The sequence below is a fragment of the Pocillopora verrucosa genome, chromosome 11 (genome assembly GCF_036669915.1).
Source record: "Pocillopora verrucosa isolate sample1 chromosome 11, ASM3666991v2, whole genome shotgun sequence".
NCBI classification, from domain to species: Eukaryota; Metazoa; Cnidaria; class Anthozoa; order Scleractinia; family Pocilloporidae; genus Pocillopora; species Pocillopora verrucosa.
The window spans coordinates 1,926,204-1,952,107 of NC_089322.1; the positions used below are offsets into that span (position 1 = coordinate 1,926,204).

Consider the following 25,904-nt stretch of genomic DNA (forward strand, 5'->3'; position numbering starts at 1 on the left):
ATGACAACAGCATGATTTTAACATCAAATTACTACAGTTTCATCATACCTCACTCAACTGAAAATTGTAGTATGTGATTGGTCCATACACAAGAATCAAATCAAATCAAAGTGTCCACATGTTTCTTCAATTTAAAGTAAACAGATCACTGAAACAATAAAATAATTTATTGATAACCTCACCCGTTATAACGAATAAGTTACAACATTATTTACCCCAAGCACAATATCTATCCAATAATTGATCTATGTACTGAAATTTAATAAAAGATATTTTATTATTTCACGGTGTTTGAGAAAAACTACACTTTTACAATTTTGAAGCAATTATTGATGACCCATCATAGAGTTTATAAGATTATAAACTTGTGTGGATCATGTCAGGAAGCTGAAAAAAAAATTGGCTCAAATCTGGCAGGTGTTGACTACTTTTTAGCATATTTTCTAATGTGATTAAATAAGATTTATGCCTTCCAACTGGTTGACAATTACATAAAAAATTCTTCTCATTATCCTATGCAAGGTGACTGTAAATACATATCAGGAAGACTGTATAAAGTTTCAAGATGGTTGTATCATGATTTATAATGGTATCTAAGTGCCTTTTTTAATAATTTTTTATTGTTATAGTATTGTAATGTGCTTTGAGCACTGGAATCAAGACTTTGTGAAGTTCCTGGTGTGAATCATACAAGGTTAGGAGACATCAGGGACAACATTTTACTGATAAATAACGCCATCTTTACTTTCTATTACCAGGAAAATTTAAGAAACCAAGAATTCAAGAAATCAGGATTATTTTGAGTGTTTTCATGATTATTCAAAAAAATGGCAGAAATATGATACAGTATTCTTCTGTCACCAAGTTATTCCTTTAAGTCCCAAAACTGATTAACTTGTAACTTCTCCCTATAATAAATTGTATCCACACACATTCCAGCAGATGTAGGTAATAAGAATAATCAAACTCATCCGATAGAAGTTGTTATCCTGATTTAACACCACATTCTCATAACTCATTTACAAGGAAATTTGTAGTAGCTGAGGGGAAAATTAAAAATCAGATCTTGGGAGTTAATGGGTAAAAAAACCAAGAATTCAAGATATCGTGTTAAACAGATTTTTTTCATGTCTGTTACAATATGGCAGAATAATAATATGCAGTATTCTTCTGTGGCAAGATTAACTGGCCTTAGTCATCTCCAACTTAAAACCATTGATTATCTCTGAATATACAATAGAGGCATTGAAGAGGTTTATCCTACATAAATATTTAAAACAACAAAATTTTCACCTTTGAATGTTGAACAAAAAGTTAATATATAAAATAACCCTTCAACTCCCAGTTCTAAGTGATTAACATGTAACTTCTCCCTGTAATATTCATACATTATTCAGCAAACAGGTAATGAGAATATTCAAACTTATCAGGTTAAAGATGTCATCTTGATCTATTACCTAATTCTTGTAGTTCATTTACAAGAATTGTAATTGAATTGTTGTTGCTAGAGTGGAGAATTGACAATCAGATCTTGGGAGTTAAAGGGTTAACTGACCCTGGTTTTCTCTAACTTATAAATATCATTTTATCTTTGAAATTACAACTGAGGCAAAGAGGGTTATTTAACTTTAATATTGAGAATAGCAAAATTCTCAGCATAAAACTTTCAAACTAAGTTAATAATTTGAAAGAAATATTTCTCTGGTGCAACTAAACAAGACTTAAAAAAACTAAACAACATTCCCTCCATTTTTCTGCTCTCCATGGTTTCCATTGCCTTTGTGAGTCTGCTCAACCTTGTTATGCTGTGCTTTCATTTCACTATGTTTCACAAATGTGTAAGCAGTTGAACCCCCTAAAACTAACGCATTACTAAACCACCACAAAGCTGTTTTAATCTCATGATTCACTGTCACAGAGAGAATTGTCTGAGCACAAGCCTTGGCAGTTCCACTTACATTGTGCGTCAATGGACTTGTCACTTTGATTTGAAGGCCTGTTACATATCCGATTGCGATTCCAAACAACCCACCCAATACCATCATACCCCAAAAGTATACTGACTTGAGCATGTGGAAGCCATAGATCACTTTCACTTCACCACATATCACCATGAGAGGCAGGAAAAGAAATACAGCATTAAAATTGTTATAAAGTTGTAGACGCCAGATGTTACTATCAACAACTGGGAGAACCTTTTTGGTGAAAATTGCATTTAGGGATACACAAAGGCTGGCTAACACTCCAAACAGAATTCCAAGATAAGACAGTTCTCCTGAGTTTCCTTCTTGGTCGACACCCAAAAGAAAACCACAAATAATAATGGAACAGCAGAACATGGCTTTGCAGGACGTCTTCTGGCCAAGGATAATAAAGGAACAGATCTAACCAACAAAACAAACAGAGCAAAGTTAACTAAACTAAAATGTCATCCATTATTATCATTTTTCGGGCACTGTGATGCAGTTTGTGTGCTGAAGACAAGATTTTGACAGGCTAAAATGTTTTTCAGCTCCCTTGCATCCTCACATTATTGTTCTGACTGTTCTGTTTAGTCACCAGCTTATGTTCTTGCCCAAGCCACTAGGTAAAGAGGGAAAATGACTCCAAAAATGGCTCAAAACATATTTGTGCCTGCGAAACATAAACTCTATTGTTTTATTGCATTCACAACTTTTTCAGTTGGTATCATTATTTTCACCATTCCAGTAAAACAAGCTAAACAAACACAAGCAGGTTTCTGTTTCATCATTTTTCAAGGTCTCATGACAAACTGCTACCAAGACTATCACATATCAAATCCCCTACAGCTTTGTATTACAATAACCCAAATAAACAGTAAGCAGAAAACTGTGGTGAAATGAAAAACCCTTCCTCAAATTGCAGTTCAAAATTTAGTTGCATCTTATCATAGTGTTATCATAGCACTTACCACATTGAAAACAGTTGTAAGTGACCTTCCAACATTGTAAAATGACACTCCAAGGTACTTGAGACACAAGTTATTGAAAGTAATCATTCCCACAAAAACAATGGACAATGGAAGAACCTGTGGAAATGTCAGAGAAGAAGAACAACATGATCACTAACCCTTTGAACCCTAAGAGTGATCAGCACCTAATTTCTCCTTAAATTACTTGACGTGTTAAACCCTGAGATTGACCAGCATCTATTTTCTTCTTACAGTAATACTGCTATATTATTCATTAAGATATGAGAATAAAGGAAATGATCGCCGACCTGAGAAGTTTTGACTGTTAGACAAATTCTCCCTGTCAGTACCAAAGAACATGTATAGGGAAGAGTATAGAGAATATCGATACTGATGTTAGGGTGTAAAGGGCTAAAAATCAAAATGAGGCAAATGGACAAAGCACAGACATTGTGGCTCCACCTCTTAACTGGAGACACAAAAACAATGATAACTAAGGTATGAACCAATCAACCCTTTCACTACCATGCATGACCATGGAGTAAATTCCCCTTACAGCATCAATACAATATTGAGTAAACAAGTTATGAGAATACATAAAGAGACACCTCAACTGGAGGCTATTATTGGATTTCAATAAACACCAAATTCTCAACACTAACATCAAGAGAAATAAATCACAGACAGAAAGGAGAATTGCTATTGTGATCTTGGAAGTGACAGGTACTGTGTCATATATCTGGCTTCAAATTATATACAAAGATCAAATATGCAAGAGGTCTGACATGAAAAACCCCTTAGCACTGATGTAAAGACTTCCTATTTAACGCTCAGATTTCCAAGTACATTACAATCATACAAATTAAACTTAGAAATCCTCTAAGAGCCTTCGCGAACTTTGCTTAACATGTACATCCAAGAAACCCCTATCTTTGTTGAACACATTGCATTTAACAGTTTGCTCCAATAAAGATACCTGACACATGGCATGAAATATCACAGATGATACTTTAATTTCCAATAGTCACGTGCAGCTGAATTCCTAATAATAGCAGGTGCACCAACATGGCACCCTTCAAAAAGTAAAGCTATATGCAAATGACACAATAGACAAGACAACTGAATTATGAAAAAACTATACACACCTCTCTTGACACCTTTAGATCAATAGTGAAAGCTGGGAACTTGTCAATCCATGGATATTTATCTCCCAAAAAACTCAGAAGGAACAAGCAAATTAAGCACACAACACATTGAAACCAAGTGACAAACAGTGGAGCATCAAGCTGAAAAAAAAAGAGAAGCAGTGTTAGTCCCCAGAGGTGATTAACATGTAACTTCTCCTTGTAATACCAATCAATTATCCAGCAAACAGGTAATGAGAATACTCAAACTTATCTGGTGGAAGTTGTTACCTTGATCTAAAACCAAATTCTCAGAACTAATTTACAAGGAAATGCGAGGCAGATGGAAGGGAGAATTTACAGTCAGATCTTACCTTCAGGTCAGGACTGCTGAGAAGATACTTGTTCAAAAACACCATGGATATTGAGATCACCCTTGAAAAAAAAATGATAAAAACGCCAAAAAATATATATAAACAACAGTACAATGAATGCAAAAATAACAGGTAAAGCGAAACTGAAAATTTTCGCGGGTTGTAACGTGGCAGTTTTAGTTATGCTTATGATATTCAAATCAGACAGAATTAATTGTAACTTATCAGAATAACTTGAAAGAAATAATTCCTAAAGTATGTCTTGATTTTGACGTTAATCTTACCAATATAATGTTACAACAGTAGCAATCCGCACAGATTTCACAAAAACTGAGTCAGACATTTTCAGAGGTTTTGAATTTCGCCGCAAGTGGTGAGTAGATTTCATAAATAAAGACACGACTTCTTTCGGCGTGGAGTATCTATTCCGGGGAGTAAACTCGCACAGCGGAATACCGTACTGAACATGCGCGCATCTTTGAATAATCAACATGGCTGACTAAGACCGAACTAGGTTCCACGAGGCTGATTTTCGTAAAAATTTGTATATTCTTGTCTCGCAAAGATCTTTCTAAACAAAATGTGCAGTGTTCAAGAAGAAGATTTAGAGAATGTCCCATCTCACCTACAGGGAAAGCAATCTAAAGAAGAATTTGGCAGTAGAAGAACGTGCATGAAGTGCGCTTCAAGCCTTGCAGTCGTGGTTGTTCGCCTCAACGATCCTTTGTGCAAGTCCTGTTTTCTGGCGTATTTTACGCACAAATTCCGTGCAACAATCGGAAAAGCGCGTGTAATACGGGCAGGAGAAAGGATTTTATTGGCATTTTCTGGAGGTCTGTCTTCGTCTGCAATGTTGCATTTAGTTTGTGAAGGTTTGAGTGGTGCGGCTCACAAAAAACTTCGATTCGAACCAGGGATCACTTTCATCGATGAAGGAGAAGTGCTGAAGCAAAGTGAAGAGGAGCGTTCTAGTTATATCGAACAGATTCGAGGCATAGCTTCAAGAGCAGAGTTTCCATTTCATCTGGTGAAGTTGGAGGACATTTTCTCCCGATCTGCACAAGATGATGCCAGTTGTTGCAAGAAGTCTGAAACGTCAGAAAAAGGTGAAAAATTAAAAAGCCTGTTTGACGCAATGCCATCAGTGACAGAAAAAGAAGACTTGCTGAAGATACTCCGTAACCAACTGTTGCTTACAGTGGCCAGGAAAGAAGGATATTCAAAAGTAATGGTTGCAGACTGTGCCTCCAGACTGTCAGTGAGACTACTATCCAATGTATCTCAAGGGAGGGGTGGAGATTTGCCATTTGACACTGGCTTTAGTGATGATCGTCATGACGATGTCATATTTGTCAGACCAATGCGAGAATTTGTGACTAAGGAGATAGCTCTGTATAATTTCTTTAACAATGTCCAAGCTGTAGTTATACCAACACTGTCCACCATGAGCCATTCACACATCAGCATTGATCGTTTAACAGAAGAGTTTGTTAGTGGTCTTCAAGCTGATCTTCCTTTTACTGTCAGCACAATTTTTAGAACTGGTGATAAGCTATCTGTGAAGGAATCCCCTGATGATGTCACTTCTTGTGCTCTTTGTGGCATTCCACTCAATGTGGATCCAACTCTGCTTTCCACCCTAACTGATGGTCTGAGTGCAGTGGAGCTCAATGAAGACAACAAAACTACTCCAAAGTCTGTGACTGAATCTTGTGGAAGCTGTGAAAGTGGATGTTCAAATTCTTTAGCTGAACAGCCACTAACCAGAGACAATATTCATGAAGCTTTATGTTATGGTTGCCGATTAACATTTAAAAATGTCAAGTTTAATCCGAGTGATTTTCCCTCATTTGTTATGGATGCTGCTAAGAAATCTCATCACAGGGCCCAGATGAAAGAACAGATCAAAGACTTTTTGTTGCATGATTGAATATACTTTACCTATCAGTGACAATCAGTTACTTCACAGGTATATTTTTTGTGCCAATATATAACAATTTTGGGGAGACCTCTGCTCGACGAATTATTTTTTAAGTCTACTATCTCTGAGTGTGAGACAAGCATAAAAGTTTGTGTTTAGACTACAAGCAGTCCTCCCTTTCAGCAAAGTCTGACATAAGTAAGAAAAAATCAGCCCAAAAAAACAGGTTGATGTTAGCACCCCACGCGGGATTCGTGGGGTAAGGCCCACATAAGGTGTAGTTCCTTGCTGCATGCCAACATCAATTTTTTTTTTCACTGATTTTTTTTTTTTTTCATTTTTAACTCTTTAACTCCCATGAGTGACCAACACAGAATTTCTCCTTACAATATCAATACAATATCAACTAGATAAGTGATGAGAATAAAGACAAATATAAATTTGGGGATAAGTAGTTAATCCAATACTAAATTCTCTGAACTAATATTATAAGAATTGTATGGTTGACAGTAAGAAGAATTATAAATTTGACCTGGGAGGGAAAGGGTTAACTCATGGGATTAAATTTTCTCAATAGGAGGGACTGCCAATTGTCCAGTCTGTGTACAATTTGAATGTTGTTTTGATGGGTTTTATTGAAGTATCCCATGGCATCCCATGCAATGATCTGCTTTACAGATATCCCAAAGTAAAAACGCATTTATCGTTTTTGATTGAAGCAGGGTGATTGTAGGGAGATCTTTGAATGTTCAAGTCATTGAATTATGAAAAAGAAAAATCATTATCTCCAGACTCTTGTTTGTTGATCTTCATCTTCCTAAAAAAAAATGGAGATAACACTTGGCATGAGCAAAGGGATAAGCAAAGTATAACCACCAAAATCACTGGAATGTGCTTGAAGTATTGAGCAGATATCTGATGGACACAAGCCAATCACAGCTGAGCATGTTGTATTCCACTGTTTGACCCTGATCTTTGAGATACATTTAGTGGATTTTGCAATTTGAAACGACCATGGGGAAAAAAAATATATATATACATATATAAATATAAAATAAAAATAGGTACGCAATGCGTACATCTGTCTACAGATAACACCAGGCACTATCAACGGATGGGCAAACGATAACCACCAAACACACACACGCGAATTAATCACAGCTGAGCATGTTATACTCAATTGTTTGACCATACTTTTTGAGATCCAGTTGGTGGATTTTGCAATTTGTGACCCTCTCTGAAAAACCAACTACAAGGGTCACAGGCATCCCATGCAATGATGTGCTTTACAGATATCCTAAAGTAAAAACGCATTTATCGTTTTTGATTGAAGCAGGGTGATTGTAGGTAGATCTTTGATATAATTTTTACACAAATCACATTTTAAGGTTTGTAATCATTCTTCAGTGTTGCTCCGCAAAGTAAGGAATTAAACACTTCTCTTTTGGAAAGAAATGAAAGGATTTTGCAGAATAACACATGCATCTCTAAAACCAAAACAATTACCAGTCAGTCAATCAATTTTCTTTTTTGACGAAAAGTGACAGACTTATTGAGAAAGAAGGAGAAAACTGGAAGCTTACACAACATTTATGTAGTCCATGGCTAAGACCACTGACCACTACTTACTGTCTGCTTGAAGAGTAACTTGTGGCATCCGAAAACATGACTAAATTGACAGAATGGATCATCATTGCTGGAGTAGCCCTTTCGCTCTGGATTACCCCATTAACAGATATCCTACCGCTTAAAGTATCCTACAAAGCCAAGGAAGTAATATGGCCGGTAATCACGAGAATATTTTACGAAAGAGTATCGGGTTTTCACTCGATGAAGCAAGACCTTTGAATTGTGGCAAACAGCGAACATATTTTTCTCATATTTGCTTTTGTTTATCCTTTGCAGATGCCAATTTATGCTCTAATTGTATTTGGGGTGAGTTAATATGTTATGTGCTTCTTATCGAGTTTATATTTGTACGTAGTTTATGTTAGAATTATATATATTTTTTCCTGTTACAGTTTTATGGTATCATTTCCGCACAGCCCCATACTATTGTAAAACAAATCTGTTTTCCCAAGGGCAATCTATTGTTTTTGTCATTGTTTTCTCAATCCAAGAACTGAATGCATAATGTAGTATGGGGCTGTGCGGAAATTTTACCCAGTTTTATTGATTTGAGTTCTTGTTTTTCCCTTCAGTGTTATTCTTTGGCAACTATTGGATATCGAGTAGCAACTTTCAATGATTGTGTAGAAGCCTCTGAATCTTTAAAACAGGTAAGGAGCTCGAATTGTACTATTTTCCAAGTTTCTGCCCTATTTGCAAGGTTCTGGTTTTGAATTTTTACCAAGTTGCTTTTGTAACCAAGGAGACCTGTTCCTTCAATATTGTATGGTGGGAAGTGCATTGTTGACCTTCTACAAAGTCGATATGGCTGGACATTCGCCATTTAGACATTAGAAGCCTTTTTTTTAACAAAGGATATATCTTTATATGTTGGAGAAAAGGATTTATTCCAAAAATTTGTCAAATGTAATCTCGAGTTTGGTTGTGGGTTTTTTCTTACTGACTTCAAACTTGGTTACAATCCCATTGCTTTAACTTTTTACAGGAGATAAATGATGCAAGACAGGACTTGTCAAAAAAAGGATTCAAGTTTGACTGAAGATATCAGCGGAAAGAAATAAAAAATTCCTACATTTAGCTAGAAATTTATTAGGATTTTAACTTCTGGAAACTTTAACTATATGAAACATGTTAAATAACTTTCCCTTGTTGACCCTTTATATTCTTGCATCAATATGTATTTACTCCATACTACCTCCTACACATTTCCTATGTTACTGAAAAGGAGAATTTGTGCAACAATCAACAGCTTCTTTTGTTGGTGATCATTTCTGTTATTCTCATGACTGTAATGCTTGATTCAGGTGTGATATTGTGAGGAGAAATTAGATGCTAGTCTCTCTGTGGGGCCAAAGAGCTACTGTGCTCATATTCATTTGGTAACTGTGCCTCAGTCCAGTTAGAAAGAAAAATCAGTCTAAAAACTGTCTATCTTGTAAATTATATCATTGATGACTATAGGAATGTGGAAAATAAATTCTTAATATTTTGGATATGTCATGATCTCTCTCTGTATAATTATGGCTGTGTCCTTGCTTTAGCTATGCTGTTATCCCTCAACTATTGTAGTCAAGACAGAGGAAAAAAGCTATTCACTGGTTCCTTACTGCCATCTGGTTAATTCAGGTTGTAGGGTGCCAGATTGCTGTGCTAGAGATCGAGGGTTTGTGTCCTTGACCAGATCAACACTCGGAGTCTTAAAATAACTGAGGACAGTGTGCTGCATCTGTTATGATCATGGCAAATAGTTAGACATTCTAGTCTTCTTGGATAAGGACCATAACCTGTAAGCCCTGACTCCTGCATTTTCTATGTACTGGTCAGTAGGGAATGTCAAAGAATCCATGCGCATCCTGCATAGAGCAGGGAGTGTAGTTCTTGGTGTTGTAATCTGGCCTTGTTCTCAAGATTCCAAAACTTGGGGGCACTTGCAAAATTTCATTTAAAAAAAATTGTTAACTGACCAAAGTTCCCTACAAAGTGATGTAAAGTACATTTGAGGATATTAATATTGAGAATACCTTATATAAATGCTTCACTAACATTATTGTCATTCCTTCATCCTGTGGAAGTTTTCTTACTGTGAAACTTGGAAAACCTCGAAACAATTTCAATTGTTTTTAGGACATTATAACAAATCTTAAAACTACAGTTTGTTTGCTAATGGCTGGTTTACTTCTTTCATTACGATCGGTAATTTTAACTTTTAATGAAAAATTATTGTCAATCACTTTTGAGCTACCCAATCAGAGCGTGCGAGAAGCATTATTCATTTGTGTGGTGTCTGCTAAGTCGCAATAATAACTCACCTACCCCACCCATGAGAACTTTTTGTCCCATTCGCTCACGCAATTATATGGGTAACGTGACTTTTCGGAATATTTCAAAATGGCTGCCCTCTGCGCTATAATTTCTGCGTTACATTTCATAAGAAAATGAATTTTCGTTTTTAAATTACGCTATTTATAAGATTATGTCATGTACAGGTCTATATATCATTTGGCAAGCAAAGATAAGGGGGTTCTCCCCGTCCATGCTGGGGATATATTTGAATTTATTAAACAACATGATGAGAACTGGTGGCGGATGCGCGCACGAGATAGTTCAGTCGGACTCGTTCCTGCCTGTTACCTGGAACCTGTCGATAATGAAACGGTGAGGGAAATAGTCAGAGTTTATTTAAGAAGTCGCATGAATTTAAAGGGTGCTTATTAGGTATCGTAGCTTGTTGAATTTTCCGGCCTCTTTGCAGAATTGATTTACCGGCGAAATGTTGATGGGCTGCAGAGCTAATTTTTGTCTAGGCGAAGTAAATATTTTTCTCGTACTTTACAATACTCTCCTACCACATAAGTTGTTAATGAAAGCCCTGCAATCAGTAAAGTACGCTAACCCACAGTGTCTATGTTTGACTCGGCATCCAAAGAGAGCATTGGCTCGCAAATTTGCATTGGTCATGAGAGAAGTCCTGAAAAACACTGTTATCAGTGATTGATGTTATTTTTAGACAACCAAAGCGTTGATGACAATAGTGGCTTGCACACAGGTTTATGAAAGGCCAGTTATCTCAATGGGATACAGTTCTTTTCAGGACTTCTCACAACTGGACAATCAGACCAAGGTCATAGCAAAGAAAGGGGCTTAATATTTTTTCTAAGTGGAGTGAAACTTTATGCTTTTATAGAAAGGCATAGTAATGTGAGATTTGGAGTTTTAAATTTTCGATGCTTGAAATACTGTTTAAAGTACACATGATACATGAATCTCTCTTAAATTCATGCATGAAACAAGATCAGGATCCCTATTTGGTACCCTCTAAATATGCTGGGGGAAAGCTGTAGAGAGTAAGGGGCTCCAGAGAAGAAACTCTGTTGGTTGTGTCATTACCTCTGTAATCAAAATCATCTTGATATGGCCTTGAAGACTACACAATTAGCACACTTACTTTGTCTGCTGTCTTAAGGCTGACCCAGGTGAAATACAAGCAGTGCTAGAGTCAGTAGACAGAGCTATAGAAGCCATCCATGCACAAGTGGCAGCTTCTGGTGGTTTTTATACTCATGAGCAAAGAGCTAATTTAAGGTGAGAATTGATAATACTATTAGGGATTTTGAGATGTCATTGGTGACTCAGTAATACAACAGTTAATGTACTGGACTCTTTGTGGAGAGGTCCACGTTCAAGACCTGTTGGGTTGTTGCATTATGTTCTCAGCCAAGAGATACTTTACTGTTGCTTTCCTCTCACCACCCATGGCCCAGTTGTTGGAAGGCTAATTAGTGTTAACCCAGGGTTGAATTTTAATCCAGGTTTCTCTATTTCTCTGTTCAAGAGCTTATTTGAATTGATTTTCCCTATTTTTTGTAGAGTATCCAGTAATCATATCATGGACAAAAAGAATCAAACCGAATTTTTCAGTTTAAAGCTTTCCAATCTAATAAAAGCATTTGTCATGTAGTTTTCAGACCATGAAAAAGTTGTGTTGATTTTTAAATATTGTCTTTCCTAGGATGGCTAGGAATTATGCAGAATTTTAAAATGCACATGTTTATTCTGCTGCTGATTACATTTTTTTTTTCTTCACCACATTCTCATTGCTGTCACTGTTTTGGTTTTATTAAATACCTGAGTAATATGACTAAGAAGGTTATTCTTACAGTACCTCTGTCCACCAAGTTGTTAACCCTGTAACTCCCAGATCAAATTTGTAATTCTCCGTACTGTCAACCATACAATTCTTATAATGTTAGTTCCAAGAATTTAATATTAGATCATCTAATTATCCCCAAATTGATATTTTTCTTTATTCTCATTACTTATTTGGTTGATATCGAATTGTTATTGTAAGGAGAAATTCTGTCTTGGTCACTCATGGGAGTCAAAGGGTTAAGGAATTATAACCCATCCATCAAATATACTGCAATTTTATCAGCCAATTTATGTCACATAGTACAAAATCACAGGATGCTTCAATACTTGCTCCCTGTTTATTTCCATCAAAAAGAAACAAAGCCAGTAAGAAAAATAAGCTCAAGACTTTCACTTTTTGTCTTTGATATTTTAGGTGAAAGAAAAACAAGCTTATTTAAATCTGTAGAGTCCAGCAATTGGGATATTGATCAGATGGGTGTTTTAGAAAGTACAAAAATTCAGCAAAATAATTTGTGCAACATGCATAAGAAATGGTGGGCTATGAAATGAATAAACCCCTTTCTGGATTGCTGAATTACATCTCCTGATAATGACCATGGCTGAGAAACTGTTCCCAGAATTTTACATTTGCTTTTGAAGGTTAAATATTCATTTTTCCAACAATCCCTCAGTGGCAGACACTATCAACTGACATACTAACCACCTGAAGGGGTTTATTTACTATATAAAATGAATCTTATAGGTACATTGGCTGCACAAGATTTTGTGGGAAAAAAGTATAAACTAATTGAAACAATGTACTCCTTTTTAAGAAAATTACTTGAGCACCGAAATCGAATTAATTCAAGAGACAAGGCTGATCTACCAGCACAGCCACGACGCCCTGCTCCAGCACCTCCATCTGGCAAGGATAAGAATAAAAAGAAGAAGGAAACAACAAAGAGAAGGCCAGCTCCTGCAGCTCCAACCACTTCTGCTTCAACATGGGATACTGCAGTGAAAGGTTTGGAGGTCTATGATCAAACTATGACTTCTGTCTGTTTGTTATACATTTTTGCACAATAACCTTGGAGACTTTACCAGCTCATCAACTTGGTAAAAACACTTATCACTTACACCCTGAGATCACTATTCATGTTCTCTTTAGTGCCCTCTATACATTTGCTACATGTTGTTTAACAATCAAGAGTTTCTTTAGTTAGTAATCATTTCTGTTATTCTTGTGGCTTCAATGTTTGTTGTAAGGAGAATTTCAATGCTAGTGACCTTTAGGGGTCAAAAGGTTAATGGGAGTATTCCTATTGCACGTTGGAGATAACGAATATGTTATGCACATGCTTATGATTAAAAATTTACTTAGATTTTGTGTTCAAATTTTTTTGTGTGTCATGTTTTTTTAGACCAAGTGCCTTCTAAAGCAAGGGAATCTACTCCACCTCCAGCTATCCCTGAAAGACCTGATCTTGAGTCTGTCACAATACGACCTGGAATTGCTGCAGAGCTGTTAGAACTTCTTAGAATGAAGTAAGAAAATAAATGAAGGTTTAACTTCTGTTTCAAGGGTCAATAACACAAAACTGATCAATCCAATTAGAGAAAACAAGAAGTAAATAGTTTCTGAAGTCTTTGTTATCTCTGCTTGCTTGAGTCCTAAGCAGTGGTTGATACTATTGGGTGTGGTTGGTAAGATTGCTGCTTTCCCATGGTGTGATTAGTCGATAAAATGTTTAATGGGATTGAATTTATCTAATCACTGTTTGCAGCACTGGGTTGAGTTATGACAAGTCTTCTGTGGCTGTCCATACAGTCTTATCACACATTCATTACTCTGTACCATCAACTTCCAATGTTATGGCACAACTGATTCAAGATCTTGAACATCAGAAGGTGAGTAAAGTGAAACTTTGTGGGCCTGGCTGGCTACAAAGTTATGCTTAGTTGAGACACGAAATGGTACTTATGTGAAGAAGCACCATAATGGCATTATTCACTGCGATGTGAACGTGAATTCCAAGGATGATCCTAGAAATGTGTGCATGACTGCAAAAGAAACTGTGGTGTTTCATCGATAGTAGAGTATAACAGGGTAATTTAGTATGATCAACTGAGTTGATAATGTCAATATTATTAGCCGCTGTAAAGAGTATCAAAGCTGACGGTTTGAGCTTAGGCCCAATGCTCGAAATGTCAGCTTTGAAACTCTTTACAGTGGACAATTTACGTTATCAACTCAGTTGATAATACTTAATTATCCTAATAGATATTTGAGCCTATGCAGCAAGATTAGTTTAGAAACATATAGTGAGCCCATCCCTTGTTTCTTTAGGAAAGCAGAGTTTACTCCTTATTTGCAGGCTGTGCTGGATTTTCCTCAGAATACAATAAACAAAAACCTTGTCTGAATTGCTCCCGCATTTTGGGATATATGTTCTCTTGTAAAGACTTAATGATTTTGACTTTCACAATTAAGTGACCTTCTAAAACTATCTCTTGTTATTTGTCCATTTTACCCTTTAACTCCCATGAGTTAAGGGGTGAAATGGAAAAATTAAATTATTTCCTTTCATCTTATTGGCTTGACCACCTAATGGCTTATTTATTTACCCTTTTATGTTTAACAGTTAACCCCAATGAGACCCTCTTCTTTGTGTTCATGAAATTTCTTATATTCAACTAAAGGAAGACTTATAAAATAACAGCATCTGCTTGAACTAAATTATAAATCCTTTTGCCTTATTGGCTTGACCAGGAGTCTCGCACTGAAGATGAGGAGGCTCTTCTTCAGTCCAATGATGGCCAGCAACTTATCACAATTCTTGATGAGCTGACAGAACACAAGGAAGACTCGCAGCAAAGAAGCTGGGCTGTTCATGATGATGAAGGGATACTTCATAAACTGCTGAAAAATCTTCACAGTATTCTGGTTGGTCAAGTTTCATTGTGTGACATAAAGTGTTATCAATCCTTCAACTCTTGAACCCTTAAACCTTTAATTCCCAGAAGTGATTAACATGAAACTTCTCCCTGTGATATCTATACATTATTCAGCAAACAGGTATTGAGAATATTCAATCTTAACAGATAGAAGCTGCTATCTTGATCTAGCACTAAGTTCTCATAACTAATTTACATGGAAATATATAGCAGCTGGAGGGGAGAATTACCAATCAGATCTTGGGAGTTATAAGGTTAACAGTGACTAGCATCTTATTTTTCCTCACAATATCACCCCTGAATCATTACTTAATAACACAGCTAGTGTTTGAAGCATTTTTTGTTAAATTAAAAACCCAAAGAATATCTGAAACAATCTAAAAGACTGCTCAAAATGGTTCAAATTCTTTGATGAATGGTGTCTCCCACACTTTTTTGTTGCTATCCAGGACTAAAAAAATTTCTCAGATGATGTGATCTCTTATCAACATGTAAGGTTACCACAACAACACTACAGCTATGTGCGATTTAACTAAAAAATGGGTTTGGTAGCCCCTTTGTTTAACCCATTAAATCCCAAGAGTGGCTGCCACCAAATTTCTCCTTACAGCATCATCCCTGAATTAAATATTAAATTCATGAGAATAAAGGAAATGATCACCATCTAAAGAAGCTCTTGATTGTTAGACAAATTCTCCCAGTCAGCACATTAGGAAATGTTTAGAGAACAGTATGGAGAATATACATACTGATGTTAAGGTGTAGAGGGTTAATTTTTTAAATTATTATAATTATTAACAGCATACAAAATTTATTTGTCTAAAAATATGTACATGCCATTCAGAGCTCTCTTAACTGGTTGACATTTTCATGCCCCATTTACATGGATATAATAGTTTGATAATTATGAAGTAACATTACAGGTGTATTCACTTCCTACAGTAGGTACAATCGACAGAGATTTGACACCATGTTTTTCATCAGCTGGTGCTCAGTTAGGTTAGTTTAAACTCACTTGACTAAACGTCAGCTCATGAAATCATGAGTAAAATGCCAAGGAGAATTTTGAAAAACAAACCAAAAACAAACATGAGAACATGGAATCATCTCTTAACTTCACTTTTCCTAAACAGGACCTGGAAAAAATGAAAAAGTCTTGTGAATCTGTGTTGTTTTTGTAGCTCGATGCTGATCCAGCAGTGTGTCGAACTGTTTTCAAGCTTGATGATTATGACTATGTCAACATGCTTGTTGTTTACTTTCAAATGGTGAGTATATATTGCTGCAATGTGAAGCACATTATACAGTCTTCAATAGTTAGAAAGCCCTCAACTGCCCAAGTAGACTACAAGCAGTACCTCTTTTTCAGTATAGTCCATATGATTTAGAGATCTTCGCAGTAATGAACACCACTTTGACAATTCAAATATATTACTTTCATATACTCACAGTCATTTATTCGCTACTTCATGGGTTTATTTGGAACCAGTTTGACCAGTTCCCAATTGGCTTGTTAGCTTGGGTGGTAGAGCACTGCACTGGTATCGCAGAGGACATAGGTTCAAATCCCGTACAGGCCTGAATTTTTTTCAGGCCTTATTTTCACTACTGCTCAAGTAGTGTTCATTACTGGGAGGATTACTTTCATATTCACATCTTTATCCACAGTTCAAATATATGACTTTCATGTATTCACAGTCGTTTATCGTCCATTGTGTGAGGAAAAAAAAGTCAGTGAAAAAAGTTGATTTCAGTGCACTGCATGAAGATTTGGGGGAGCTAGAATAGAAGCAATCACCTCACTCAATTTGTTTTTACTTATGCACTGGACTTTTCCCAAAAGGAGGGATTGCAAATAGTCTACTGTCAAAGCCAGGTTTTTCATTTTTCGTTTTTGGGTTTGAGACCTGTTTGGCTCATTAGGTTGTGTTCTTCGGTAAGACACTTTACTCTCACAAGGTATCTCTTCTCCCAGGAGTAGGAATGGGTACCAGTGAACTGTTATGGTAGCCTGAAAAAAGGCTGGGAGGTGCTTTAGCACACTATAGAGTCCTCTTCACCTTAGTCATAGAACAGAGGTTGGAATCTAAAGATCTGAGGTTGGATACCTCGTGGAGATTTTTTTCATGCCTATGACAAAGACAGAATGTCTCCTTCTGATAATGATACAATATTAAGCAATCAAGTAATGTTTCATGTTATGACAAGACAAAAAAAATATCTTTCTTAATTGATTATTGTTGACCTAGAGATTAGTAATTAACTATTGCCCTGGGGTGGGGTTGGGGGATTTTGGTCGTGTCAAAATAAAATCTACCTTATTCCCCACCCCCCCCCCAGGCTCTTTAGTATTCTAATGCTCCCTTATCATTGGCAGTCAATTTCTATAGCAGTCCCCCCCCCCACCCACCCCTTATCAACTCTATTAGCAACAATTGGTTCCCCCTCCCTTACCTCTGAAAATCATGTAATTCCCTTTAAATCCTCGGACAATCCCTTTTCCTCTCAAGTGTAAAATAATGACCAGTACCTGCTCACCAAATTCTTGGCACTAGCATTATAGGAAATGTACATCTGATATTTAGGAGAATTGATTATTAGATTTTGAGTTTAAAGAGGTTGAATGTAACATGTACTTAAAAGTTCAAAGCTCATTTGTTCTCTTTTACTTCAAGGAAGAGAGACAATCACTGCGCCAACTTTTAGTTGAAATTTTTGGTTGTTTGTGTGGCTTGAAGAAGGAAATTCTCTCCCAGCTCCTGTGTTCTGTCTTGCCTTCAGAACTGGCAATGGAGATTATGAAGAGGAAAGAAGGTAAAAAAAATTCAGGGCATCACAACTTTGATTGATATCTCAAGAAAGTTCTGCACTTTTAAACTTTTTGACCCTGAGAGTGGCAAGCATCTAATTTCTCAGTACAATATCACCTCCTAATCAAACAATAAGGTCATGAGAATAAAGGAAATGATCACATACTAGAGAAGCTCTCTATTGTTTTAAGAAATTCTCCTTGTCAGCACCTGAAATGCAGAAAGAACAGTATGGAGAATGTGCATACTGATGTTAGGGTGCGATCACGACGATCGCTCTGACGAAGGGCTAACGCTCGAAACGTCAGCTTTTTTACCCTTTACGGTGGCTAATTTACGTTTTCAACTCAGTTGTTAACACTAAATTACCTGTCTGTCTGTCTGTATGCCTGTCTCTCTGCCTGTTTGTCTGTCTGTATGTCTGCCTGCCTGTAATTTAGTGTTAACAACTGGGTTGAAAACGTAAATTAGCCACCGTAAAGGGTAAAAAAACTGACGTTTCGAGCGTTAGCCCTTCGTCAGAGCGATTAGAGGAATTGTGGGTTGTGTGTGGATTTATATGTAGAAAGTGGAGCTACGCCATTGGTGGGAATATGGTGACGAGAAAACAGGAATAAATTAGTTGAATGAAAAGCGCTCGTTGATTCCGTGGGGATTAAGGGTGCCGATTTGGAATATAAATTTTTGTTCTTGTGTTTTACGGCTTTCCGAACTGCCTAGATGTAAGGAAAGGCCGCAAACTGCCATATGCTGTTTAGAATGATAAGGAAGATTAAAGTGTCTAGCGACTGGCTTGGATGCGTCCTTGTCATTTCTTTCCACATCGCGAAGGTGTTCTCGGAATCGGTCACCCAGTCGTCTTCCTGTCTCGCCGATGTATAACTTATTGCAATAAGTGCAAGTTATGCAGTAAATAACATTGGCGGAGGTACACGTAAAGTGATCAATGATCTTAATGGATCTTTTGGGTCCCGATATTTACCTGCTATACTCTCCCACCGACGCAGCACCACAGTTTCTTTAGAAACTTACCCCTTTATTCATTTGTCGGTCTGCCTGTTTGTCTGTCTGCTTGCCTGCCTGCTGTCCGTCAGACTGACTTTCTGATCGTCTGTTTGGCTATCTGCTTACTATATATGTGCATATCTATGTATTTGCCCAAGTTTCTAAAGAAACTGTGATTCTGTGATAGTGGGGGAGTATAACAAGATAATTTTGTTTTATTAACTGAGTTGATAATGTAAATTATCATTGTAGTGTTTTAAAGTTGACGTTTCGAGCGTTAGCCCTTCGTCCGAGCAAAAGACTAATAGACCCCCCATTAGGCATGCGCAAGGGAAAGACCAATAGACGGACCAACTTACCGACTTACCATAAGGCAGGGAAGTAGTCAAACAAAGGATCAAACACGCGGTTCTAATACTTTGCTTCATGATATTTGAGTGGTGAGAGGAGATAAATCAAAGAATATAGAATCTAGAGTTAGACATGCCATCAACAAGCCCGCCTCACCGGTTTGCTTAAAAGAAGTCGGTAACCAACTCATTTTTGATGTGGATCTTGCAGGTGCTTCAATGCAGCGTCACTGTGCAATATTAATGACAATGATTTTTTCAACTGGAGAATCTGTTCCATATACCGTTTATGGTGAGTCCTGTCCTCGCTTCCCTTATTTCATTGGTCGTGTAGTCATATCATACTGCTGAATGTAACACTGCGGTCAAACGTCGGGCATGCGCGAGGGGGTCAGCTTTGGTCGGCCGATTCGGCACGCCAATTTTCCACGCAAATTTTTAAAGGGAACATAAGGTATAACCGCTGTTACGAAAATATGCAAAACAATTAGGAAACTTCATAGATATTTGAAAAGGACAGAAAATCAGTTAAATGGAAAACTCGAGCATTTTCGGAAATAAATCAAATTCAATTACAGGTGTCCTGTTAATTTACCATTCTTTTCTCAGCTTTATTAGTCCCACAGCCCAGTTATTAGGGTGGCTTGTGAGTCGATGTTCAGCCATGTGGTAGTTTTTTTTTATTATACTTCATCCGGGGCCGTTTATTTTCATTCATCCTTTTTACATTTTACTCGTTTGTCAGACTTTCTCTCTATTTGAGTTATGTTTAAAACATTTTTTTTCCTGTGATCATCAGACCAAGTAAATGATTCGTTTGTGGAGTTTTTGATTGATGCCATTGAAACATCTGAACATGAGGAAGAATTTATGGAGGCTTTTACACCTCTTATCCTGGCATTTAACCACCACTTTGTAGGTAAGGAAAGGCTGACCAATGTCAGTGTATATGCAACTGCGCACCTACTTCTCCCCTTACCCAACATTAACTCTAACTTGTCATCAGTTGACTGTTGTTGGGTTACGGGAGGGGTAGGTGTGTTGTTGCTCAGATACTGACATTGGTCCGGAAAGTCCATTTTACTACAGGCACTTGTTAGTGTGCAAAGGACGTGTGGATGCAGTGTTGAACCTGAGAATTTAAAATGAGGAAACAAGAACTTATTGTAAGATCACAAGCTCGTTTACACGGTTTTCATCAAGAAATGTAGCAGTGAGAGAATGGTGTCAAATCTTCACGTGGAAATGGTAATTGCACAAGCTTCGTTAGGGACTAGTCATATATATCGCCTGGTGGGGAGGGATGAGTGGGAGGATGTTTGGTGGGTCACATGGTTTTTAAGGGGAATAGAGGCGGAATCATTCGTCGCTGACCGCGTAAAAAGGGGGGGATATGAAAAATTAACTGCCATTGAGGGTTGAGGGGCAATCGTTAGAATACTACATAGCCTTGAGGGGGGGGGGGAGGGGGGCAGGGGGGATTTATGGTGGGTCACACGGTTTTTTAAGGGGAACAGAGGGGGAATCATTCGTCGCTGGCAGAGTATAAAGAGGAGGGATATGAAAAATTGAGTGGTAATGAGGGGCATCGTTAGAATACTACATAGTCTAGGGGGGTGGGAAGGGGAGAAAATAAGGTATATTTTATTATAAACACAACTAAATTTCTTCGATGAGTAATGACCAGGGCCTAGTTGTTCGGAGGCTGAGTAGCGCTAACGCAGGGTTAAAATTTAATCCAGGTTTCTTAATCCTTTTGTTTTAAAGTCTTTCTTGGATAATTTTCTCTCTTCTTTGAAGAGCAACCAGTCATCAAATTGTAGACAAAAATAATTATACTGAATTTTCTTTTAAAGCCTTCAGATCTTAAACTACATTTCATACTAACCCTGAGTTATCTTAGCACTGCTTTGAACAACGAGGCCCAGAAGACCCCACGGTGAAAACACGCGTGTAAAACAAACAAACAAACAAAAAATCAAAACGAAACAAAACAAACTTTAAAACTGCTATGAACATTCAAATGATTTTCTACCGACTGAAAACGAACAATAGCCGACTAAGAATAACTCCTACTCTTTCAGTCAAAGTATTTTCTTTTAGTGCGAGCTATTTGCTTTTTTCTCACCTGTAGATGTTCAGAGTAACATTGTAATGAGGGTACTAGCATCCCGCAGCGCTGCCAAGACACTGAGCGAGAAGATCGTGTTACTTCTCAACAGAGAAGGTTGGTCAGAAGTAGCAACAGAATGTATTATTAGTCTTCCTGATCTTCGGATGCATTTTTCACAGGTTGTCGAGCGGTTTGGAACGTGGGGGGAGGGGGTTGGGGGCATATTGTACACCAAGCTCTGTGTTCGAAAAGTTTCGAGTTCCCTTTCCCCTACTTTTGTTTCCTTGAACAGGTTTTCATAAATGTTTTAATTTCTTCCCGCATATTTTCCGTAATAGCAATTATTTCCTATGTTTTCCTTTGAAATTTTGCGAGAAAAATATGTCATACAGGCACGGCCGAGTAAAATTGATTCCCTTGTGCATGTCCGACGTTTGGCCGCTATGTTGCATATACCCTACTCATATTTTCCAAAATGTTTTTTGCGTAGTTCGTTGGCACAAGGAAACGTCTTTACAATCTGAATTGTGTCCAGTGTCCGCAATCGATATGTAACCATGCATACGTGAGGTAGAAGTTCGGAAAAAAAGTCGTTCAAAATGTTCTTTCTCCTAGTGCGATCATGGCGAAAGGATAAGTGAAAACATTTCGAGAATTATGTTACCCCGAGCAAACTTTTTGCGGCGTTAGTCATACCTTCTGCATCGAATATACCTACGCTAGATAGTCTTTTAGTACCTGTTCATACTTCACTTCGCTCTGACGAAGGGCCAACGCTCGAAACGTCAGCTTTGAAAATCTTAACGGTAACCAATTTACCTTATCAACTCAGCTGATAAGACCAAATTACATTGTTTATCTCCAGGGGGTTTGTCTACTGAGAAAGCGATGAAAAGAAGCGCTAAATCCATTCTATGGCTGCTCAATTTCAGTCACTAAATGCACACCTGTTACCACAATACTTTTTTCGTTAAGTGATACATGTGACGATGGAGTTCGACCGACACTTTCCTGAAAACAGCAATCTTATCCGTATTGGTTTGGGCTTATCCCCGTAAAATGAAAACAAGCGGTAGGAATGATGATTTTAGATATATGAAAATTCATATATTTGCACTGCGGTGGAGAGATGAAATTAAGAGATTCTCGCAGCTAAGAACACTACTGAAACGAGTAGTTGTAAATAGGACCTGTTAGTTAGTTAGGATGTTTTTTTGGACCCAATTCATTGACCAGCTCCCAGTTGGCTTGTTAGCTCAATTGGTAGAGCGCTGCACCGGTATCGCAGAGGTCATGGGATTCAAATCCCGTACGGGCCTGAATTTTTTTCAGGTCCTATTTACAACTACTCGTTTCAGTAGTGTTCTTAGCTGCGAAGCGATAGGAATTTTAAAAATGTCCCATTTTGTTTCGACAGTGTTACTATGGAAATATTATTGTTCCCATTCCCTTGCACGCGTAACTTTCTCGTGTGTTACAAGCATGCGTACTCATTTTGCTGCTGTGTCGCGCCAGCGCGTTTTCCCGATGCTGTGTTAAATAAAAGACGCGAACTATTTACAGAAGCATTTCACAGCTTATCTGAGCTGTGTTCGTATAAATGGCCCAATTTGCGTTAGGTAGTCTTCGGCTTGCCTAAGGTGCGGATTATTTTCCTCCTATAAACGGCCCAAATCACACGGTGAAAGCTGAGTGTCTTAAACTGCCAAGACCACCACTCGATGACCCAACCAAGGCTACACTATGGACTACTTCAATCTACCGAGACCAACGCCTTAATTGCTACTTATTTCATCTCCTACGTAAAAACGACAATGATTCTTGTTATTCTTGTTTTACAGAGGATCCCACTGCCTTGTTTCAGTATCCTCGTAGTTCTCCTGACGCAGTGCTCAAGTTTGTTACGGACATCTTTTCATCTCGCGACACTTCAGAGTTTTTTTACGCTTTAGACATGAAAGTCCTGATAGAGATTGTTCTACGACAGATGGCGGATCTTTCTCCTGGGGCAGGGGTCGGTTTATATCTATCAGCTTTATATCTATCCTTTTATATCTATCCTTTTATATCTTTATATCTATCCTTCTAATAATCCATCAAATAATTTTGCTCGCGCGAGATTGGTCCAAACGTATCACGTGGCTGAATATTCCTTAGTTAAAACTGGGGAATATTCGGTGATAAACCCCAGTGATTTACTTCCAAAACGGTTAAAGTCTTTGTTTAGAATTTAATTTAAGATGAGAGAGTGTTCAGCTGTTTTTATAGAAAAGGGAAATGTTTGCTCGTTCAAAACTTCTTGTTAGAGAATACTAAATAGTAAACATCCCACACAGCAAAGGGTAAGCTGCTCGTAGACATTTCTTCCTGCTTGTTGCAAAATTTTTGAAGGATACTAAACCCAGAAGCCTCTATTTGGCACGAAAATATGCTCGGATGTTTGTCCATGGACATTATCTGTTTCTCCTACCTCACAGTTTTTCGCGAGCTTTGCAAACTGAAAAGTGGTCACATATTTATGCCAATTTTCGTGCGAAACGTTGTCTCGTATTTTCCCTTACTCGAGACAAGTAATAAACTTGTCTCCGAGACTGGCTTGAACTTCAAATTCATCAGTTAAAACACAATGAAAGGAATTACACGCGCGCTTTGCTTTGCTCCGTGATTGGTCTAGATAGCTCGTGCCATCGTTTCAGCCAATCAGATGAAAAGCCACAACCAATGGCGAATTGGTCACCCGCGTTTTCCCGCGCTTCAGCAGTTTGTATATTTTTGCTTTGTGCTCTCATTGGCTCCTTGAGATATTTGTCCTCTGGTTGGCCCTTTGATTTCTTTTGTTTTTGGTTTGCATAGGCATAATCATAAAAATTTCACCTTTTTTATTGTATTTTTGGCAATCCCACCATGTTGAAAGACCTTAAATAGTAGAGAATTTGGTTTTATCAACTGAGTTAATAACGTGAGGTGGCCATAGTAGTGAGTTTCTTAAGCTGACTTATCAAATGTTAGCCCTTCGTCAGAGCGAAAGACGAAGGGCTGACGCTCGAGACGTCAGTTTTAGAAACTCTGTACGTTTCCCAATTTACCTTCTCAACACAGTTAATAAAGCCAAGTTGTCTAGTCACACCTTTACCGAAGCACAGTTTCTTTAAAACCCCACCCTTTTTATTCATTTGTCTTAGAAAGTAGAGTTGAGTTGAGTAACTGAGACGATTTTATTTTTTTTCGTACAGATGAGAACGGAATACATATCATTACTACATCAAATCCTATTGAATTCTAACTACAGTGAATACAAACATCAGGCTAGGGAACTCCTCACTTGTCTGAAGAGAATCAGTGAGGAAGATGAAAAAGAAAGCGAACAAGACAGACTCATCGCACAAGAAATACTCAAAGACTCGTCAAAATATTTTTAATTTTCAGTTGAGGGTCGGGAGTAATACGGTATCGCTCGCATTTTGTTTAATCTTCGCTCTATGATTGGTCCACTCAACTCACGTCACCCTCTCGACCAATCAGATGCAAGAGTGAGGTCAATTTCGTTTTTACTTCCCACATTTTCCCGCGCAAGCCTTAACTTTGAGTTCTGAGTGGTTCCTTGAAATATCTGTCTTTGCTCTTATTGATCTTTAAGAACATTTTGGTTGTGGCTTTACGATTACTTACTGAGGTGTCCTTGAAATGAAATTAAACCCTTAAGCTTATTCCAAATAATTTGTGTATATTATGCCGCATTGTTTCAAATTATAACTAAAAGCCCGCGAACAGAGGACTCTGTAGAGAGACTTGTTCCTTCTACAAACAGATGTTTTAAACTTATTGAAAATATTTTGAAGAGAGGCTACCACTTTTAAAAAGAAATACAGCTTTAGAAATAACACATCCGTTTGACTTTGGTTTACGCTTTTTTGAAGGACCGGTTATTGTTTATCACCGGGGAAGGGAGGGGGGAGTGGTCGGAGTATTTTGGTTGTGTCAATGAAATTAGACCGATCTCCCTTACGGCTCTGTAGCATTATGATCCTCAACCCACCCACCAGTCAGCAGCACCAGTCAGCAGCACCAGTCAGCAGCACCAGTCAGCAGCACCAGTCAGCAGCACCAGTCAGCAGCACCAGTCAGCAGCACCAGTCAGCAGCACCAGTCAGCAGCACCAGTCAGCAGCACCAGTCACCAGGTATGACCTGGTCCAAGAGTTCTTCCTCACTCACAGCTTGTACTAGGGGTATTGTCATGAACTATAGAGTTACACATGAAGAGGCAGCTTCCAACAAAGTGTTATAAAACTTCTCTTGGAATGATTGGGAAAGAGAGCACGGAGGCTTTGAGTCATGAGGTTTCTGATAATCCTTAGATTTTTTTTCATAATCTGATTTTTGCACTTTAACATCTTCCATTTGAACAGCATTTTCTGTAATTCGTTTCAGTTCCACCCAAAGGCAAGACTATACGGTGCAAGTCTCCAGCTCCTTTCTTCCGATAGTTGCTCCCAAATCGAACAGAGCAGCAGCTGTATGTCCACATGCACTATCAGCAGTATTAAAGGAAACGAAATGA

General features: G+C 37.8%; 4 protein-coding genes across 6 annotated transcripts; 3 read left to right on the forward strand and 1 right to left on the reverse strand.

Annotated features, from left to right (window-relative positions):
• Positions 1-788: 788 nt before the first annotated feature.
• On the reverse strand, positions 789-4,853 carry LOC131795242 (GDP-fucose transporter 1-like). The gene is made up of 5 exons (XM_059112804.2): positions 4,715-4,853; positions 4,431-4,491; positions 4,078-4,218; positions 2,933-3,049; positions 789-2,384 (listed from the first exon to the last, which is right to left on the reverse strand). Exons 1-5 carry the CDS (start codon positions 4,816-4,818, stop codon positions 1,731-1,733), a joined length of 1,077 nt encoding a protein of 358 aa, XP_058968787.2. The 5' UTR covers positions 4,819-4,853; the 3' UTR covers positions 789-1,730.
• Positions 4,854-4,922: 69 nt separating this feature from the next.
• LOC131795240 (cytoplasmic tRNA 2-thiolation protein 2-A) lies at positions 4,923-7,074 on the forward strand. The gene has a single exon (XM_059112803.2). It carries the CDS (start codon positions 5,011-5,013, stop codon positions 6,358-6,360), a length of 1,350 nt encoding a protein of 449 aa, XP_058968786.2. The 5' UTR covers positions 4,923-5,010; the 3' UTR covers positions 6,361-7,074.
• Positions 7,075-7,973: 899 nt separating this feature from the next.
• LOC131795239 (dolichol-phosphate mannosyltransferase subunit 3-like) lies at positions 7,974-9,475 on the forward strand. Its single transcript, XM_059112802.2, has 4 exons — positions 7,974-8,136; positions 8,257-8,286; positions 8,553-8,630; positions 8,966-9,475. The coding sequence occupies exons 1-4, from the start codon at positions 8,017-8,019 to the stop codon at positions 9,017-9,019; spliced, it is 282 nt and encodes a 93-aa protein (XP_058968785.1). The 5' UTR covers positions 7,974-8,016; the 3' UTR covers positions 9,020-9,475.
• An 892-nt stretch (positions 9,476-10,367) lies between these two features.
• LOC131795237 (NCK-interacting protein with SH3 domain-like) lies at positions 10,368-25,904 on the forward strand. Of its 3 annotated transcripts, none has more exons than XR_010715747.1 (14): positions 10,368-10,635; positions 11,444-11,562; positions 12,945-13,135; positions 13,533-13,656; positions 13,896-14,019; positions 14,882-15,055; positions 16,248-16,334; positions 17,742-17,880; positions 19,443-19,523; positions 20,031-20,150; positions 21,366-21,458; positions 23,186-23,358; positions 24,578-25,683; positions 25,775-25,904. XR_010715747.1 is itself a non-coding variant. In XM_059112800.2 (13 exons), exons 1-13 carry the CDS (start codon positions 10,459-10,461, stop codon positions 24,761-24,763), a joined length of 1,788 nt encoding a protein of 595 aa, XP_058968783.2. In that variant the 5' UTR covers positions 10,368-10,458; the 3' UTR covers positions 24,764-25,904. The 3 variants fall into 3 exon arrangements, 1 of the variants encoding a protein (XP_058968783.2); XR_010715748.1 differs by having other exon boundaries at positions 24,578-25,524; XM_059112800.2 differs by having other exon boundaries at positions 24,578-25,904.